General features: G+C 41.0%; 1 protein-coding gene across 4 annotated transcripts in view; it reads left to right on the top strand.

The window, feature by feature from the left end:
* Positions 1-7,217: 7,217 nt before the first annotated feature.
* LOC138626152 (guanine nucleotide exchange factor DBS-like) overlaps positions 7,218-19,660 on the top strand; it is a 30,247-nt gene continuing 17,804 nt past the window's right edge. Inside the window, exons 1-3 of one of the 4 annotated variants that reach the window (XM_069707614.1) lie at positions 7,218-7,777; positions 17,527-17,610; positions 19,161-19,275. In XM_069707614.1, the coding sequence (XP_069563715.1) occupies positions 7,621-7,777; positions 17,527-17,610; positions 19,161-19,275 (356 nt within the window). In that variant the 5' untranslated portion in view covers positions 7,218-7,620. Of the gene's footprint in view, positions 7,778-10,613; positions 11,081-17,526; positions 17,611-19,160; positions 19,276-19,660 lie in introns of those variants that run through there. The other 3 variants (XM_069707616.1, XM_069707612.1, XM_069707615.1) reach the window with 3 other exon arrangements.

Below are 19,660 nucleotides of genomic sequence, written 5' to 3' on the forward strand. Positions count from 1 at the left end.
TCTGAAAAATTGGGTTGGATTTTTAGCCTGCAGTAGAAGGTAGACGGAGGCTCTGCTGTCCTGACTTTATTGGGATCTGACGAACAGCCACCGTGTTATCTGAGTGATGAGACAGACGGGGCCTAAACATTTGAAGGCAGGGCACCTGGTTGAGCTCCTGAATCACTCCCGCGTTCCTCACCATCTGAACTGGCATCACTAATTTTGTCCTTTTTGCCACAGACTGGACTTAATTGGGGGACCCTTCACTGGTGGCGTCAACATCCATTCATTAATCAAGCAGCAATGCATTCCTCCACCTAAGTGTCAGACAGGTGTAGTGAAAAGAAAAGTTTGTTGTCGTCAGCATTTCAGCCCGATAAATGAAGCACCACGAGGCTCAGTCTTCAGCCATCTCCGATTCTCCCTGTGGCTCAAGCTGCTGATTTTCTTTGAGGCCTTGTCGGAGTGACCCATCGGGAAGAGGCAGACAAAGGGAGTGCAGGGCCTGAGACACCCAATCCTTTAGGTGTGGAGAGGACCTCCCTGCCCTACAGCTCTATCAGTGTTAGAGATTAAGTGCACATCTGACAGAGGAGCATAGGTGTCTGGATATGGAGGAGAGCATGGAAACATAAGCTTAGATAAATCACCTGTTCTGTGGGACTGGAAATAGTTTGAAAGGTGAGGTTGCTGGAGTCCGGCTCCCTAGGTGAGCTGCAATGTCTCCCAAGCAGAGTACACCACAGGGTTAAGCAACAGGCACATTGTACTCACAGGAACTAAAGCAACCATCTTCTAAGTATCTGTCCTGTCTGCACTGCTTTTTGCTGACCTCAGCTCTGAGTACTGACTCGGTAAACTTTACTTTTTTTTTTTTTACTTCTGCCCATAAATGCCAAAATTGACGTAGTCTCGGGGTCTGAAAAAAGAAGCTTATGCGACAGCTCCGTAAAGTACAATACCACCGACGGCCACAAGGGGCTGGCTCCAATAGACACTATTCAAAAAGGATTGTGAAATACAAAGTCAATAAAACAATTTTTTTACAGGCCATTGTAGTGCCATTTGCTAAATTCACTCCTTCTAATCAATGTTCTGGTGGTCCCTCAGAAAATATTTTCCATAATTAATTCAATATTAATTGTCAAAAAAAGACACCCAGTGAGCAGTCAGGTTTCTGCTATAGATGGGCGGGGCATAGTGTTTTCAAGCTAAAGGCTTCAAAGCAGCAGTTCACATACATAGCAAAAAAACACGACAACTGATGCAGTATAACCTTTTTAGACCATTTTAAATACATAAAAAAGTCAATAACAACTTAAGTGTTGAAAATGTTTTATCCAGATTTCAGATAGAGTTAACATTAAAAAAAATAATAATAATAATAATTTGAACTTTGAGCTCTTGAAAAAGTGCAAGACATAACATCAGACAACTCTAGTTCATGTTTTTTCTGTCAAGATTGAAAGGCAGAGCTTCCTGGCATCCTCCTTTCCTGTTCTGGAAAAGAAATGTAGTTTGTCGAACTGTATACAAGTGCTGCTCTGATATGTTTAGTAATGCCCGTTTAGTTTACAGTTTAAATTTTATGCAGGGATATATATTTACCAATAGGACTGTAAAACCAGCATCTGTTTGATGTCGGTGTATTGCTGCAACTTGAATGTACCCTACCCAACATATTTGTGTCATAACCACGTGTCGTCACATGGTGGCAATGCAGCATGATCAACGATGCATGACCAGCAGCAGTGCTGTGTGTCTGCTGAGCAGAGGCTTTCATGACACAGCTGTTATACCCTTCCTTCACACTGGATGTCACTATTGGATCAGCTGTTTGTGTGAAACTGCTCTGTTGACCTTCACTTCCCCTCCCCCCATCTGTGTGCCAGGTCTGCACAGGTTTGCACCATCATGTGTTCTGACACCGAGGCATGCATGTGTGATTGAGGCTGCTACACCACCTCCTCCCTATCGCCGCTGCTGTCGTCATTCGCTCTGCATCCCTCTGTGGAGGACTCGTTGCTGTAGCCGGGGCTTTCACAACCGTAGCAGCTTCAGCATCATTTCCTCATCCTTCTCTGCAGCATCCTCTCTATCCTCATTTTTAACAAGCATCCTTGCGCACACCCCCTTTTGTCTCGGATCTCCTTCCTCCAGAATTTGTGAGCCGAATGAAACAGCTAGGCAGTCACATCCTGAGCTAGTTCACCCCGCTGCATCTCCCTCTTCCCTTCTGCTCGGCTGGGCTTGTCACCGCTACAGTCCCCCTCTCCCGTCCTCTTCACCATCATCCCCTCTCTCCGAAGCATCGTTCAGCAAAAAGCAGGCAAGCTGTCTCGCCTTCCCGTGAGAGTGTCTTTTGCCTGGGCAGCTGGTCTTCCACTGTCCCTCTGGAAGATGATCCTGTGGATGAAGACAGAGGAGATGGCCATCGGGGAGTTGCTGGAGAGACTAAGGACCGTCACCAGAAGCATTGGTAGGTGACAACAACACAGTCAAAACCAACCATAGCCCCTGGTCATTGTATTCTTGATTGTTGACGAGCGTGCATGTTTGTCTTAAACATGGATACACAGCTGATGAAATACTCTGCTAATCTGTATATGGTCACAATAAGAGACAATATTGTTCCTCTGGCTTGGTTAGATATAGACCATATGAAAGGCTAAACAAATTGGTTTATGAAGAAAAAGGTCAGATCAGTGTCGGCTACAAACCTTTTGTTTCTGTATGAAACGACACTGCATTTAATGTGATAGTGTTCGTGATGTTTCTGCCTCAAGCTAAGCTGGTATTTGGCCAGCAAGCTTTGCTTTTGTTTTACGAGACCACATATACTTTACAGTTTATGCTTGCTGTGGAAGAATATGATATTGACCCACATTATTTGATCCTGTAAGATACGTGCTGTTGTGAAACAAGACCTGAAACTATTTATCACACAATTATGTTGAACAGTTTTCATACGCAACACTCTCTTTATATATATATATATATATATATATATATATATATATATATATATATATATATATATATATACACACACACACACACACACACACCAGGTTTCACGTTAAACAGCCTGTAATCTGTACAACGATGTCTGTGAAATATGAAGAAATACAGGCTGTATTATGACACAGTAGCCCACTGGCCTACTCTTTTTCAGTTAATTACCCTCTATCTGGTGTCCTGATGCGGCTCCTCTAGTCTCTTGATTTGTTGCCACTGATTAAAGGACGTATGTTTCTCCTTGGCCAAGCTAATGCCACTAATAAGATTTTTCGTGTTTGTTTCTGTTTGATTTTGATCCATTTATAGAGATCTCCGTTAATCCACTCACAGCCAGCACACACTCACTCTCACAAACATAAATGAGCACACGCGCATACCTCACACTTGGACAGCAAACATTTCGTTTCACGTTGATATCGTTTCATTTGGCGTCTGTGAAACCTCATTTAGAGAAATGTGTAACATCTCAGCTGTTGGTACATTATTTGTTTTTAGAGCTGTGGATGTAAAACTATGGGAGCTAAGTGAGGAGAAACAAGGTTTAGTGGTTGATTTTCTAGTAATTTTTCCCTTTGTGTGACTGATTTTTATGTCTTCTAAGGTGATGAGGTTCTTATTGGATTTAAAAAAAAAATTTTTTTTAATACAGCACAGTAGGCTGTAGTTGCCTCCTCTTCTCCTTAGCACCAGAGATGGTGAAAGCATGGCAGTAGTGAGTGAGTGAGTGGGTGGACTTGGAAGGAGGAGGAGGAGGGGAACATGGCTCTGTCCGAGCTAGAGGAATGAAAATGCACAAATTTGAGCTCTGAAGATGAATTACAATGTGCGTTATTACTATGCTGAAATAAAAGTGAAAAATAGGTCATACTGTCACAATTTTCTGTTTTCATGTGCAGCTATTGAGTGTGAAACGTCAAACTTAAACAGTTGCAGAAACCCCGTCAGTGGCAGCACTCTGTTATGAGGAAATGTGACAGGAATGTGCTCTGGCAGGAGGACGGGAGTGGTAATCGGCTCAGAGAGGAGAGTCTAACACTGATCACAGAAGACAGCAGACAGGAAGGGAGAGTGAGGAAAAGAGAGATCCAGGGAAATGAAGTCAATTGAGGATGAAAAGGATTTAGCATTGTATAATCTGGCAAACTGTTCTCTTCCCCTGCACTGAAAAGGAAGCGTTGTGTTGTATCATTCCTTTTCCCCGGAGACGAAGTTACAAACAAACTGCTTGTGTCTCTTTTAGCTTGTCGTTTCTGACTGTCTGTGCTGTTAACATGAGTGCATATAAAATGTGCGTCCCAACCTGTGGCTCGCGTTCATTTTCTGTTGCACTGACGCAGTCCGTCCTTCAGTGCAGTCAGTGAGTGGGCAGAGCTATTTTTGAACAGCTTTTTGGAGACAGAAATAATTCATGGAGAAATAAGTCTAGCAAAAAAAAAAGTATAATGTCAACCCTGCTCACCTTGCTAATTAACATTTAAAACATAAGGATTTTGGGAATTACACTTTTACAGATGTTTGATTTTAACATAAACTAAAGTATTAAATATATTAAAATATTCTTTCTGGATGAGAAAGGATTACCGAAGTGAAGTGAAGTGAGTGTCTTTCTGCAGTTGTGATCAATTTTTTTTATAAAAAAACAAAAACAAAACATTTATGTGGACAAACGCACATTGTGAGGCCATTTAGGACATTTAGGGTGGTCCTGACAACTTAAAATTGCAATTAGAGAGTTAAGACTTGTTTTTTTGATTACGGTTGGGGTTAGACACTAAATTGTGATTGTTTAAGTTAGGGTAAGAGACTAAGGAATACAATATGGCAATGAGAGTCCTCACAAAGTGAGTTTGTACAAACCTTCATGACAATCCATCCAATAGTTGAGACATTTCACTCAAAACCTCACAAGGTCACACTTGTTATGGTGCTTGAGGAAAGCGAGAGAATCTAAATATTCTTTTAAATATAAAATACACTTTATATAGGATTATTGAAAGATAAACATAGTTGATTACATCAGTTATGAATACCATTGTTAATTGTAGCCTCTCCTGGACTCTCTAACTGGGCGTTTGACCTACTTCCAGTTGATTTAAAGGGACTCGTACAGTTCAGTGAGTCACAGGTTTTCCAGCAGGAAAGTGTTCATCTGCAGCTGATGATGCCGGCGGCCTGTTGTTATTTATTGTGCGGTAAAAGAGATATATTATTGTTTGGGTTGTGGAGGTTTTTTTTTCAGCTGATATGGCGAGTATGTGTTCACGCCTCTCTGCTCATGTGAGACTGTTTAGTTAATTCTTGCAGTTTAGCTGAGCCAAGAAGTCATTTGTATTGATTAAATGCCCCTCTGTTGTTATGTTTGAACAGAAAGCTCAACAAGGAGGCTGATGGATCAGATATGAATGTCAGACTTTTTTGTTAACACATTGCGAGTGTAAGGTTTCTTTTTACTAAGAGGTCAAAGGTTAATTTAACCTAGATGAGCTGTGCTGTTCATCCCTAAAGCCAGATGGATCAAGAAGGCCACTATTGGTGTCCGGCTTGTCAGTCATGGCCAGAAAGATTCAAGTAGCCACAGCCGAGGAGAGTGCTGCAGTAATATATAGCATTCTCCGTTTGTTTGTTTACTAGTCACTATGTATTTGACTTTTCTGTCAAACAAAATCTAACTTCTGTATCTTTTAAGAGGAATTTGAAAACTTAATGTCAAATGTTTTGTTTATCTACTCTATCTTTATATTTGTTTTTATCATATTTGTAAAGACAAATTCATGTATTTATACATAATAGTGATACTGATAAATGAATAACATCAGGCTTCTAGCCATACTAATGGCATGGCTGTATGGATGGCTGTATTTGTTTGTCTGCCATTGAATCCTAATGCCTTTTCCTCTGTACAATATCACCCATACAAGGTAGACATCTGTGGTTTTTAGTAAAATGTTCTGACAGCTTTTGGACGCGCTGCGATGATTAGTAATTCATTTTCCTGGCTTTTCCTCTCGCTCAGACATTGGATCAAATTGTCTAATACTTCGGTTTATAACCAAATACCTGCCAACTCATGACATTTCCATCAACCTTAGTTTAGTGCTGATTAGCAAATTTTAGTATCCTGAATTTAGCATGGCCTCTATTTTACGTAACCATGGTGATATTTGTGATGATCACATAAACCAGTAAATTTTGCACTATTACTTTGTAGTAAACATGTTAGCATTATCACTGTGAACATGATAACATGCTGACATTAGCCTATAGCTTAAAGCCCCGTTATGAACGAGTACAACCTCACAGAGCATCTCGCACTGCTGAAGACTCTCGTTATTTCATGTTTTTTTGTTGGTCTTTGTGGATTTTAGTGGCCTCTGTCATTGTGGGGAACAGAGGAAAGGCTGGTTGTATGACCCTTTGTGCACTTGTTTATTTTTGTGTTCCCCACATGCAGTATATGCAAGTGTGATGTCAATGAGGGGGCAAACATGGATGAGGGGCCACAGACAAGGTAGCACACAGGAGGTGAGAGATGCCTTAAAGGAGGGATCAGACCTCATTGTTAATAAGATAGAGGAAAGATGGAGAGCTGGCAGAAAAGAGTGGATGTCACTGAATAGGGAGCCGGTGTTGTGGGTCCTGTCCCCTGCAGTCCCCTCATCAGTATGTGAGAGAGTGCAGCTCCTCTCTCATCTCTATTCTAAGCCTATAAACTGCAAACTGTTTTTTGCTTGCCAACTCTAACTGCACAACACAGCCAAACACTCACACAAAACACGCATATAAACTTAAAAGCCTGCCAGAAAATAGTCCCCTCTTCTCTCCCATCAAAGGGGACCCACTGTGTTTGCTTCTCATTTAGTGGCTACATATGACAAGCAACAGACCCTAAGCTGTTTGTGTCCACCATAAAGTTTTATGTGCTGGCCTGTTTTTTTTGTTTTTTTTCTGCAGCTGATTGGTTTCGGTGCAATTGTCATGCTTCTCTCCTGGTTCACCAGGAATTTAAATGCATGGAAGAATCTGAGGAGATAGAAAGAGGGAAAGAAAAGGCAGATTAGTAAAGGAGTGGCGGAATATAATTAGATTGAGCAGCAGAAGGGGATTTGTGCTCCACCGGCTGCCCTCTGCTTCTGCTCCACTCCACCCTCCTCCCCTCTCGCCCTGCCTTGGAGACCTATGCTACTCTGAGCTGTCAATAGATGCACCGGCGGCGAAGTTAGTGTGTGCATCCGACTGTGAGTGTGCGTTTGTGAGGCCAGACGTGGGCCCGTTCTCACCTCCGTTTGTTTCAGAGGTTGTGCAGACAGTGACTCAGCTCTTTCCGATTCTGCAGTGTGCTATTTCCTTGAGTCCCCAATGTGGCTCTGCAGAGGACAGTGAGCTTACCCTGTTTGTAGCCACTGCAGACGTCTCATCACAGGATGCACGCGAGAGCATGTCATTGTGGTCCTGAGTGACCCGGCACAGTACCACAAAGAAGGATCTTTCCCATGTCTGCTTTTGGGGGGCTGCACTTTGGGGTCTATTGGAGTGAGCAGCAGAGGTTTGACAGTGCAGCGAGAGGTCTCACTGGATGACAGAGTTCGTTTGAGTGTGTGAGACCAGCAGCCGGCTCTCATGTCTCTGCACGAGTTTCTGCGGGAGGGCGGTGAGACGTCGCACCGCATCATGAACCGGCTCAGTCATCTGATCCAGAACTTGGACATCTCTGGACTGGGCTCTCCTTTCCCTTTCAACCCTGCCAGCCGCAAGAACTCCTGGAGAGACTGGGATGGTAAGATTGACCGAGGAAGAGAGACTGTATTGCGTGTGTCTGTGAGTGTTCATGTTTGCTTTCATACTTTATTTCCAACTTTCTTGCAGTGGAAAGTTGCACATGAGATGACTCATCTCTGCGCATGTACATACACACACGTGTGTGTTCATAATATATTGCTCTCTGATGCTCTGGCCAGAGTTGTGGAGGGCATCACGCCCAGAGCCTCACACAGAGTTTCCTGTGGGCTTCCCTTGCTCCCCACTGCACGGTTTCTGGGTCCTTGTGTGTGCAACATTTCGTGTATGTGTGTGAGTACGTGACTACGCAGCTCAAACAACCCCTCCAGTTTCCAACATACAGATCTGGGCAGCTGCACTGACACTTTTCCGTAGCGGTAGCAGATTCTTCAGCAAATGCAGAAATTGCATTGCGCAGCACCTTACCACCAGATGCGCTGGTGCAAAGGAATGGGAACTGCTGATTAAAGCTGCTGAGTTTTCAGTTTGCTGTGCTGTCAGCCAGGTTGTGGTCACTTTGAGACTTCGGTTTCTGGTGCTTGTTTCAAAAAGGACTACTAACACGCAGTGAGAGAAGGATGGTGAGGACAACCAGGAGGAACACTTCTCAATGGGATAGTGGGATGCCAATGGTCCCGCTTAAGCCACGTGAGTCAGGTGACATATGGATGCTATTTTTGTGCGTCTTTGTGCATTTTTTTTTTCATCTAGGAAAAACTATTTTTCTGTTTTTATAGGGGTTTTTTGTAAGCTATTTTTTTTTTTTACAGCATGCTGACACAGTGCATATCTTAAAACCTTACATATTCTTCAAACGTTCACATCTTTGTTCCCGATGTAACCTTAGTTTTTGTGAGGCAGCCTCACCTCTCACCAAGGTTGTACTCAGATATTTCTGTATGCGCCGTTCCTTGATCAATGTCACTGAGTGTTCGAAGCTCTTATTTACTTACCTGGCACTTAAAGATTGTACGGTATGTGTTTGCAGATACAGGATGTGCATATATTTTGGTGTGCATGAACTAGATATATAATGCGCACATCTTGTCAGCTTTGTTTATCTGTACCTGAAGCTGCGAGGTCTCAGAGGAAGATTTTCGTTTCCTTTCCTCTCTCTTCTGGTAGAGTCATTAGCCATGAATAGAATTCAAGAGAGGGATTGCTGATTTCTTTAGTTGTTTGGTTTTGTAGACTGAGGCCATTAACGACCAGATCCTATAGTCTATAGTGTTTTGTGTGATTACTTGCATTTGTATGGTTCTCTCCCAAGAAATGAATCACAACCTCCTGGTTAACCAAAATGCAAGTGAAAAGGTGACCTGAAATGTAGGTGCTTTAAAGAAAAGAACTCCTTCCTCTAAACCGCCAACTCTTCACAGCATTTCGGACAGTGGCTTTACATTCAACTGTATGCCTGTTTGTCCTGGAAGATGTTTTCAGGAAAACACTTGAACAATTAAAACAAACATTTTGGACAGTGTATTTGGATGGGGACCCAGTAAGAGATGATGTCCTTGCTGTGGTTGTTTTTTTGGAGTTGTTATTGGCAAGGACTGCAGTGCTGAGGGAATTTTGCCATACCGCAATGGGAGAAAAAGATATATCCATTTCTTGCATCTTCTTAGTGTTCATCCATCTTTTACTTGCATTTTGTGCAGACAGCAGCCAAATTCCTGATGGATACATCTGAGACAGAGAAAGTCTGTTTAATAGACTAGCTGCTTCAGGGTCACTCTTCACTTACTGGTTTTATGTGAATTGATGTCTCTAAATTATATTGTGAGTTTATGTATTAGTCAGTCCCTTTGTTTGATCGTCATGCTCACCTTAAGTTGTGTAATTCTCTAGTCTAATGGCTTCGGCTTTTATCGCTGAAGGTTTATGACACTGATGACCTCATGCATGCCTTTGGTCGTAGAGCAAACACACGGGAAACACCCCGCAAACACTTGCAACTCACCCACACTCATGCACACACATGCAGATGCAGGCGTTCACACATTTTACATAAACACGTCTTGCTCAACCCTTCTAGCACCACTGGATGTCTTGACTGAAAGTGTATCTTTCACACAGCTCATTGAAATGGAATCTAAATTGCCACATTCTGTTAAGAAACAGTGTCTCTCTTTGAGAGGTCTCGTTAGAATAAAGTCTTTCAGTAAGTTTGTAAGAATGGGGTCTTTTGAGTGGAGTAAACAAGAAAAGAGGCTTTCAATAGATACAGTCAGTGAATGGTTAAATGGGGATGCAGGCAGTGTTTGAATGGCTGGTCAGAATGGAGGCTTTGTACTTTGGGTCCACATCTCCTGAGATAAGGCAGACGAGGATCCCGGTTTTGTTGGCCCAGGTAAATGAGTGCTGGGACCTGCAGTACCTACATGACACAACATACTGCAGCATAACATCACGTATCCTGCACAACTTTTTCCTCTTCCTCATTTACGACTGGATTCTTTTTAGAGTTCAGACTCATTTATCAGCCAGGTGGAGGCATTGTTTCTGAGCTGGTGGCACTCGGGTAATTGCCCTTTTAGGGGAGTTGGTCAAGGAGGGAGGGTGGGGTCGAGCACTACACTGTGGCTTTTGTACACAGGGAAGGTAACCTGAGTTTGCAATGGGAAGTCCTCTCAGTTACTGACTGATGTCCGCAGGCTGTGGAGCACCTGCAGCCTGACAGGGAGCGAGGAGGCTGAATGTAGAGTTCGCAGGAAAGGTGGAGTCAGAATGAGAGGGAAATTGTTTCTGCGATACCTTTTGCAAAGCTACATGGAACAAATGTTGCAGAAGAGGAGTGAAAGAGATGACTGGGACAGGAGGGTGGGAGGAGAGGAGATGGCAGATTCAGGCTCCTTGATGGAGGAGGATGTTGAGGTTGAGCTCGGATCTGGGTTTTGCATGAAAACGGACTCAGAGGTGACTCTGGCAGGACAGCTGGTTGTACATTCAGACAAATGCCCCGACAGAGAGGAGTTGGACAGGTTTGTGATTACAGGACACACAGATATTCTGCTTGATAGTAAGGAGCAAAGAGAAGAGAGCAAAGGAGGAGATCGAGGGAGTCAAACTCAAGAGGAAGGTGAGATAGAGGCTAATTCAGGGCCAGTAGAGAATGACGAGGATGAATCGGAGATGAAAGTAGAGATGGCTGATCAGACTGAGGAGAGTGAGGACGAAGAGATGGAGGGAGCATTGGAAATGTGTTTGGGGCCAGGAGGGGAGAGAGGGGTTCATGTACGGATTGCTCTTGAGGAGGTGGAAAGTTACTACAGATTTTCCCGCCGCTGCCACTGGCTGTGTGGTAGGTGTCAGATGTTCTTTCTTTGATGTTTTTTTTTTTTTTTTTTTTACAGCTTATTCCTGTATCACATTAATTCAAGCAGAGGTTCTGTTATCTTGCCACCACACCTTCCACTTTTCAACATCCGTTTCAGTTCACCTTTCACAGTTTCGCACAATGAATATGTTTGTTATTTTAAAATCTATTATGAGTAGAGAAAGAAAAGATAAACTTGGTAAATCACAGAGGAATCAGATGCTATATGTCCATTTGTGTCCTGTGTTGTGCATACATGTGGGATGTGGCAATAACATCAGCAGTGATGCATTACTTAACCGTGGATAAATGAATTTGGAGCAGAAAAGCCTGTAAACTGTTTTTGATGGACTGTTTTAGAGGCATTATAATATTTTGCACGTGTTGTTTTTTTTTTATTCATTTCTACAGAAGGATTACATATTTTCTACTTCTATCCAGTTGTGTTCAGGCTGCATCTTAGTTGTTTAATTATTTGTTCAATCAGCACAATTGCCAATCACCACCCTCACCCTGTTCATCTGAAACCTCTGACCTTTTGGCTTCCTTCATATTACACAGACTTATCTGTCACTGGTCAGACATTTGCTTTATCTCTGCTTCTCTCACTATAAGCCCCTTATTCCCCTTTGGTGCCCTCCCCCACCTCTGTGCCCTGCCCATTCCCCCCCAAATCTGGACGGTTTATTTAGATATTTTTATAGTAATTTTACATTCGTTTTAAGAGAAACAAAGAAGGGCAGGAAGCACACAGAGAAAAGACTTAAATATTAGATGTGAAAAAACAAAAATAATTGACTGTTTTGTTGTTTATAGTTTTGTTTTTGGGGGGTTTTGTTTACCTTTGTGGTGAACAAGGATTTCAGTCCTCTGGTCTAGTCCTGTTTAATCCGTGTCAGTAGTGATAGGTGGTTCAGGTGTGTGACTGTGACCCACTAACATTTGACTCGTCACACACGAGCGTGAGTGGACACTAATCTCAGCCGTTAAGCCTTTTAAAGAACATTACTGCCTCAACCAGCATACGCGGGTGTGTGTTTACGAGGGAGTAATGTTTGTTTAGGTTGTGTATTTTCTAAATAATAAGAGTTTATCTATCACAAAATAGCAGAAAAAGTTTTTTAATAATGTCAAAGTCCAATTGTCGTTTTCAGTACAAGATTTCAGCAGCAACTATTTCAGTATTTTCTATTTATCTATCACGTCGTGCAATGTCAAAATAAACATCAAAAATAGTTTGAACTTTCATCGTCGGTGAGCTTCATCATTTTTGTTTTCATGTTGCGGGGATGTGTAAGACATTTCTGGTCTGTTACTTTCACAGTACTTTTACACGGTTTCACAGTCTTTTGTGAGAAATACAGTAGTATATGATACTGGCCTACATTCAGGTGGCCCGGAGGGCTTTTACAGTTGTATTATTGGAAACACTGAGTGTAAGTATGAAAGGGAATGAAGAAGTGAAGAATACTAAGAATATCTTGTGGATATTATGTATACAGTCAAGCCAAGTCTTATTTATATCTCTAATTTAAACACATCATACGTGCTGCCCAAACGAATTAAAACAAATTACATCATCAAATAAGAAAATAGTTATTCCTAACAAAATCAAATACATTTAAAGACAAACATTTTAAGAAATTTGATGAAACCCAAAGAACACAAGTAAGTATACACAAGCAGTCATTAATACTGTGAAAAATTAAAATTGGGGCTACTTTGGAAAGGCCAGTGAGAAGAGGTTAAGAGTATAAAAACAAAAAAAGTTACAGTAAAAGAGGGTTGAAGCTCAAATGGGGCTTTCAGGAGGGGATTTTTCAGTAACAGAATAGCCTCACTCTGGAAACAAAGTGGAGCTATTGCTGGGCTAGGTGGGGGGTTGGTTTTGATTTGATATGTGTGGGAGTTTCAGAGGGCAGGGTGTGGCTGGCAGAGTGAGTGAGGCCGGGTCGGAAAAGTGGAAACTGTCAAAGGTTTCTGTGTGAACTTGAGTACATAAGGAGCGTGTGAGCAGCTGGGAGCGCTTTGCAGTTGGCTAGACAGCCACGTTGCTTTGTGTCCAAACACCTCAGGGCAGCGCTGGCCATTATCAACTCACCAGCTCGGCTTTACCAAGTTACAAACATCACAGATGCTCATTTACCTGGTCTCATTTCCTCTTGCCTGCCTTCTGTTGAGGAGACTTTGGGGCACAAACACCCTTGCCTGAGGTTCATTTGAGCGAAAACAGGAAAAGGAAGTTGTGTCTCAATTGAATCTGGAGATATCCGTCAGTAGTTCCTAATCAATAGCTGTTAACTACAAATGTCTTTTGAAATTGTGTCAAATTAGTGGTGAAGAAGGCCAACAATGATCCTTTTTTTTTCTTGTAATAAGTGAAGAGTTAAAACACTGATGCTTTTTCAGGTGAGATGATTTTCCTGAAAACTAAAACAGACACAGTCCCTGAGAGAGATCAGTAATATTTTTCCAGCCATAGATCAGGTTTTTAATCTATAACAAAATAATTAGTGCAACCTCTAACGTATCGCAAACAGACGTATTTCTACTAGAGAAGAAGAAACAGACTGCTGTAAATGTTAAATGTGATTGATTAACATCCCAGGTCATGATGGATTAGATGACATTTTAATCCCAGGTTTGTTGCCAATTTGATTATCTGTTTCTGTATAATATTAACAATTTACTAAACACAGTGTGCATGTGTGTCTGTCCCTGTACATGGTAGATTAGTGTAATCTATGTGTCATCCTTAGAGGTCCCCTGCCGTCATAGAAGATTTAAAACCACCTGCTTCAGTAACCGGAGGCTGTTTAGGACTGTTAGTAATAAACTTAACAAAGGGTCTGCAAGGTCACCAAGATCTCTATCATTATGACTATTAATGTTTCTTCCTCTCACAGTGATATCATAAACAACCCTGAAAACCTGTTTTTGTCAATCAGCTTCGTAGAGGTTCTATGAGTGCAAAATTGTGTCGGACAGTTGTGGTTGTTTTACATGAAGGATTTCTGTTATTGCTGCTTTCTCAGAGCTCTTTTTTACTGGTTTGAAGTCCTCTGGTCTTCATTTTGAAAAAGGGTAATCTCATTTATTTTCATGCACCACTCAGGATTCAGCATTGTTTTAATTTGAGTCGGATGACAGTTTGCTTGTGCCGCCAGCACTGTAGGTGACAATGCTTTCAAATATAAAGCTACAAATCATTTTTATTTATCAGTTAAGGCATAAAAACTGCAATAGTATCAAAAAACTAATAATTTGGCCATATCTCTTTTACAGAAGGGCTCACTCTTCATGTACCTGAAAATAGACTCTGGTTGGACATTTGTGGTCGTTGTTTATTGCTGCAGTAGGAAAGTAAAAGAATCTCAACATCTAAAAAGCTTAAAACGTAAATATTTAGTGGTCGTTGCTGGTTCAGAGTTAAACAGGAGCTGCTTGATCCTCTTTAACAAAAACTTTAAAAAGCAATGAGCATGTCAAATCATGAATATTCATAAGCTGATTATCATCTAATGATTCACCAACTTCTCTTGAAGAACCTCCCAGTCTTTTCTTTTGTAACTCAGTTATAAATCCTCTAATTATCATTATTTAGGAACTACCTATTAATGATTCAATTATCAGGTCGTCCCTCACTCATTCGCCACTTGACACACTTAACGTTTTTTGTTTGTCTGAGATTAATTTATTGTTTTGCATGACATTAAGCTCTTGTTACAACAGATGCACTTATTAGTCAATTTGGACAAAGGAATCTGCAAAATTATTTTATAAAGTTTTTCAAATATTCACTGGCAGGTAGAAAAGCTGTCAAAAGCTCAATAAAATGAATAATAATGTCTTGGATAGTAATGTGAAGAGACTTGTGGTGTACAGTAGTCAATGGGCTCGTGCATACAAAGACTCCACTGTGTTCCCTGAAGTCTCCCAATCAGCTAAAACCTTTGATTGATGAAAGGACAAAGTTTAAAGGTGGCAGGAGACTGTAAATGTCAGACTAAAAGGACACACCTGAGAGAGTGCTGTCAACAAATGGTTTAAGAGTGTGTGTAAGAGAGAGAGAGAGAGAGAGAGAGAGAGAGAGAGAGATGGCAAGCAAGCAATGTATGTCAGTGTAGTGACACCCTACAGTGAAGTCACCTGATACCTGGATGTTTCACTGCCAAACAAAGAGGAACAGTAAGACTTTTTGGTTTGTTTAAGGAGGGCTCAAAGTAAAGGGAGTGAACCTGTGAAGAGACGCAGACACTCATCTTAACGTACACGACACAGAAGGGAACAGTGTAGGATATTTTCTAATGGACCGACTGCTCCAGTTAGTATGAAGACCGACTAGGTGGACATGTTTGGGGCCAGTGTCACCGCCTCGGTGGATGTCACAGGACAGGTACTTTGCCATACAAGGAAAGGTCTTGGGACGGACCGTATTCTCATGCGTTTTGTCTGTTTAGTTCTTGATATCCTTCCTCTAACTCTCGTCAACTGTTTTTTTTTGTGTATTTATTTTAGACGGTCTTGTGTTCTTCAGTTGACCTCATTGTCACGTGTGTCGCAAATAATAAACTACTACTTTTGCAGTGTGACATTGACGGGGTGAGTCAGAGTGGATTGCTTTGAGAAAATGAAGTAAACAAAGTCAATATTGCTCTTGAATGTTACTTCAACATGCGTATTTGTGTTTGCATCCACATTTACAGTAAACTCCCTACCTGTAATCTTTGGGCTTTTCTGTTCCCTCGTCATCATTTTTCTCATCATTTTCACCTGCAGTAACAGACATTTGGCCCATTTTACCTGAAGTACAGCGTCATCATGCAGTCTGTGCTTAGTCATTGGTGCTTTTACAAATAAGAAGCCAATGCTTCTTAATATTTTATGTTCTTCTGTGTTCATGTACTGTCTCTTAGCTTTGATGACATACACCCAGCGGTGGGAGGTAGATATAAAATATGCGGGCATCTATAGACATACTCTTGTGGCCAGTAACTGAGGAAATGTTATTCAGGGTTGAATTACCTACTTTATATATATGCCACAGCTGTAAACAGACAGTAAAGTGAATTCGGAGTTGTATTCACCTTGAATATTGTGAAATTATACATTTAGCTAGACGACGTAAAGGATAGATTTTGTAAGAGACATACAGTAGAGTGCTAGCTGTAGTAAAGCAGTGCTTCATCATGTTTATTGTATTGATCTGTTTTGCCCTTTGCTGTCTCTGTTTCAAGTTGAACTGTGGCCAGTTTTTCTTTTTCTTTTTTTTACCACAAAGCCTCTGAAAACCTGGTTTCAAAACTTATGTATTTCTCTTCAACATTAATTCAGTATTTCTGACTAGCTAAGTGTTAATTAATTAAAGGGAAATTTTAGGAAGATAAACCTAATGTTTAAATATTAAAATTAACGATTTAAAAGTACAATCTGTTTCATAAAGATTGTGTGGATTTGCTTTGCTCAGATTTCATTACGGGTGACCATGGTGTCTTCAGCATCAACCCCACAACTGCCATCAGATTCTTATTTGGTTATTGCTAAATCCTTATGGGTGCCTTTTCCCTCACTGAGCTCTGCCCACTTCAAACCACAGAGAGGAACTGAGAAAAAGAAAAACACAGAAACTCTCGTGAAATCATCAAAACTGTTCAAAGTTCAGCAGAAACTGGTTTGTTAATGTATACACTACTCGTACTGTATTGAGAGGATGATTAAGGACTTTTTTTTTCAGTGACTTTCATGCATATTCATGAGGGCTAACAACTGACGGACTCAGATGTTTGTATGCATTTGCCATATTTATTTCATCTGTATCTCCCTGCTTTAATGAGACCATAATATAAATTGACCTGCTGTATAACTGTATGTCATTATAGTATCATTTACATTTCTCTACAGTCTGCAACCGTTCCACGTAGTCTCTGGCTAGCCAACTCCCCAACCTCCCATTTGATCTCTGGTATAAACAGTCTCTCCAACTGGGGGATTGAACCTTTTAATCAGATTATCTTAATCCGTATAAAGGGAGTGCATGTGGGGTTGAGAGCTGTTAATAAAGCTTATCAATTTATCAAAACTGTGTAATCTACAGTAGAACAGACTTGTGAAATGACTTTTCTTTGATCATAAAGTACTGTAGATATTACTGTATTGGTGTTTTTTTTGTGGGAAATGTCAGATTGAAGTTTAATTCAGCCCTTAAAAATAATTTGACAATGGATCTCTATATATATATATATATATATATATATATATATATATTGTATGTATAACTTGGTTATGTGTGAAAATGGCAGATTGATTATTATAAAGTGACAGTTTAAAAATTATACTTAAAGTGAAAGGACTGTGAGTGTGTCAGGCTTAATGTTAAACTCTACATCTTCAGCTCAGATGCTTTACTGATATTTGACTTTTTTTTTTCCCAGATGAGATCATGCAGCTGGACAGCTGTCCCCTACATGCTGCTGACATCACCCCCGACCTTAAGAAGCAGTTTGCCTTTCTATCAGGTGATGTTTTATGTGGTTTTTTTTTTTATCCTGTCGTTTTGCTTGGGTTAAGGGGAATGTGTGGTTCTATTTTTCGAATGTTGTTTTTGCTTATTACCTAATACCTGGAATCAGTATTTATTTATATTCGATCTTTTCCACTTTGTATTTGCATTGTTCAGCCGAACGGTTTTCCCAGAGCAGTTATGATTTGCTATTCAAATGTCACCGTCATCCTCTTCCTCTTCACTGTTTGCCAGTTTTGGGCGTGGATACCAGCTGCCTTATCGCCACTGTTACCTGATCTATATTTCATTCACAGATGAAGCCAGTACTGTGTTTATGGCACCTATTCTGTCCAATCCCTGCAGTCATATAAAAAAAACTGTCCTCTCCACATGTGGCAGAGATGACCTTGTGGCAGCAGTGTCGGAAACCATTTTGCAGACAAAGATCTGAGCAGACGTTGAAACCATGACTGTGCACTTGCTGTTGCTATAGTGATTAGAGAAGAAAAAGCAGACAGATTGATATTCCAGGCACATGCGCTGACAGAGCAGCTGTTTCCCACAGGGAGGGAGATTGTGTGTGTGTGTGTGTGTGTGTGTGTGTGTGTGTGTGTGTGTGTGTGTGTGTGTGTGTGTGTGTGTGTGTGTGTGTGTGTGTGTGTGTGTGTGTGGTGAGAGAGAGAGGTGAGGTTGTCGATGTCAACATCAATCATTGTGTGCAAACACAGCAGCATCTCTCCATCTCACACTTCACTTTCTAATTCCATCCTGAATCATTGTGTAAACATGTTGAATCTTATAACATATGTCCTCAGTCGCCGTATTAATGTCAGTGAGGAACACAGGACTTTCTGATGTTTGATCCGCAGTGGGAGGGGCCTCTGCTGAGAAAAATTATGACATATACTTCTGTGCATTAATCAGGATTTACCAATATTTTAATCAGAATCTTTTTAGAATGGACTAGACCAGACTCTTCTAATTAATTACTAAAATGTTTTTGTGTTGTCATGAATTACTGTAGTAAAGTGGTAACATAATGATATAATGTTTTGTTTTTTTACTAATAACCATTTCATTTTGACTTTTTTTTTTTATATCAACTATCGACACTAGCGAGGAGCCTTATAATCAATTCACTGTGTTGGAAAAAAGATACACGTGTGTCAAACCAGTGGCATTTTCAGTGTTGTTGTTCTAAAAGGGAGAGTCTGAGACTGTATCATTTGTCATGATGGATATTGTAATTCTGTCTCTACAGCTTCCACTCATCTTAATACAGCTGTAACATCAGTGCCGCCATCTGGCCAGAGTTTCTTCTGTACTCTCTTTTTTTAAATTTTTTTTATCCTAACTGTAATACATGAACATGAACGATCCTTCAGACTGAGTGCATAAAAGCTATGACAAAGTCTGGTGGTATCAATTTCTCTGTCTCGCATACTATACTATCTTATATTTTGAAAGCTCCGCTGATATCTGAAGATTACAAAGTAATTCTTCTCAAATCGATTTACATTAATGTGGAAAGTTAAAATGTTTCTCTTTTTTTCTTTTTCTTAGGAGGTAGAGGAGATAATGGCAGCCCCATCATTGTGTTCCCAGAATTCCCTGCGTTTGGGGAGATCACGGACTGCGAGTTTCACAACGTGCTGACCTACCTGACGAGTGTGCCCAGGTAACGTCCACCGCTGACATGCAAACTCAAACGCATGAATCTTCACACATACCCTCACCTCTTGTATCGCCACCTGTATCTTATTTCATACCCTACCGTACCTACACCCCCTTTTCTGGACATGTTCCCATTTCTTCCTGGTGTCACCATCACCTTGTTTTCCTCTGCAGCTGCTCCTGAACCTTAAAATGGTGTGTGTATGAAGTCTGCCAGCAGGTGGCAGTTTCTACTTTAATCACAGCCTCACTTTGGATTTACTCAGTGAGTGGGTTTCCTGTAGTAATAAAATGGCCAATAAATATTAAGGGTCTTAATTAGTCTTTTGTAGATCATCCTTGTTCCATATGGGCAAAACAGATGAGACAAGGGGGGGAAAGGAATACGT

This window comes from Brachyistius frenatus, unplaced genomic scaffold (assembly GCF_029030835.1).
Source record: "Brachyistius frenatus isolate BFR_SWC_R1_liver_20210118 unplaced genomic scaffold, ASM2903083v1 Contig_70, whole genome shotgun sequence".
NCBI lineage: Eukaryota > Metazoa > Chordata > Actinopteri > Embiotocidae > Brachyistius > Brachyistius frenatus.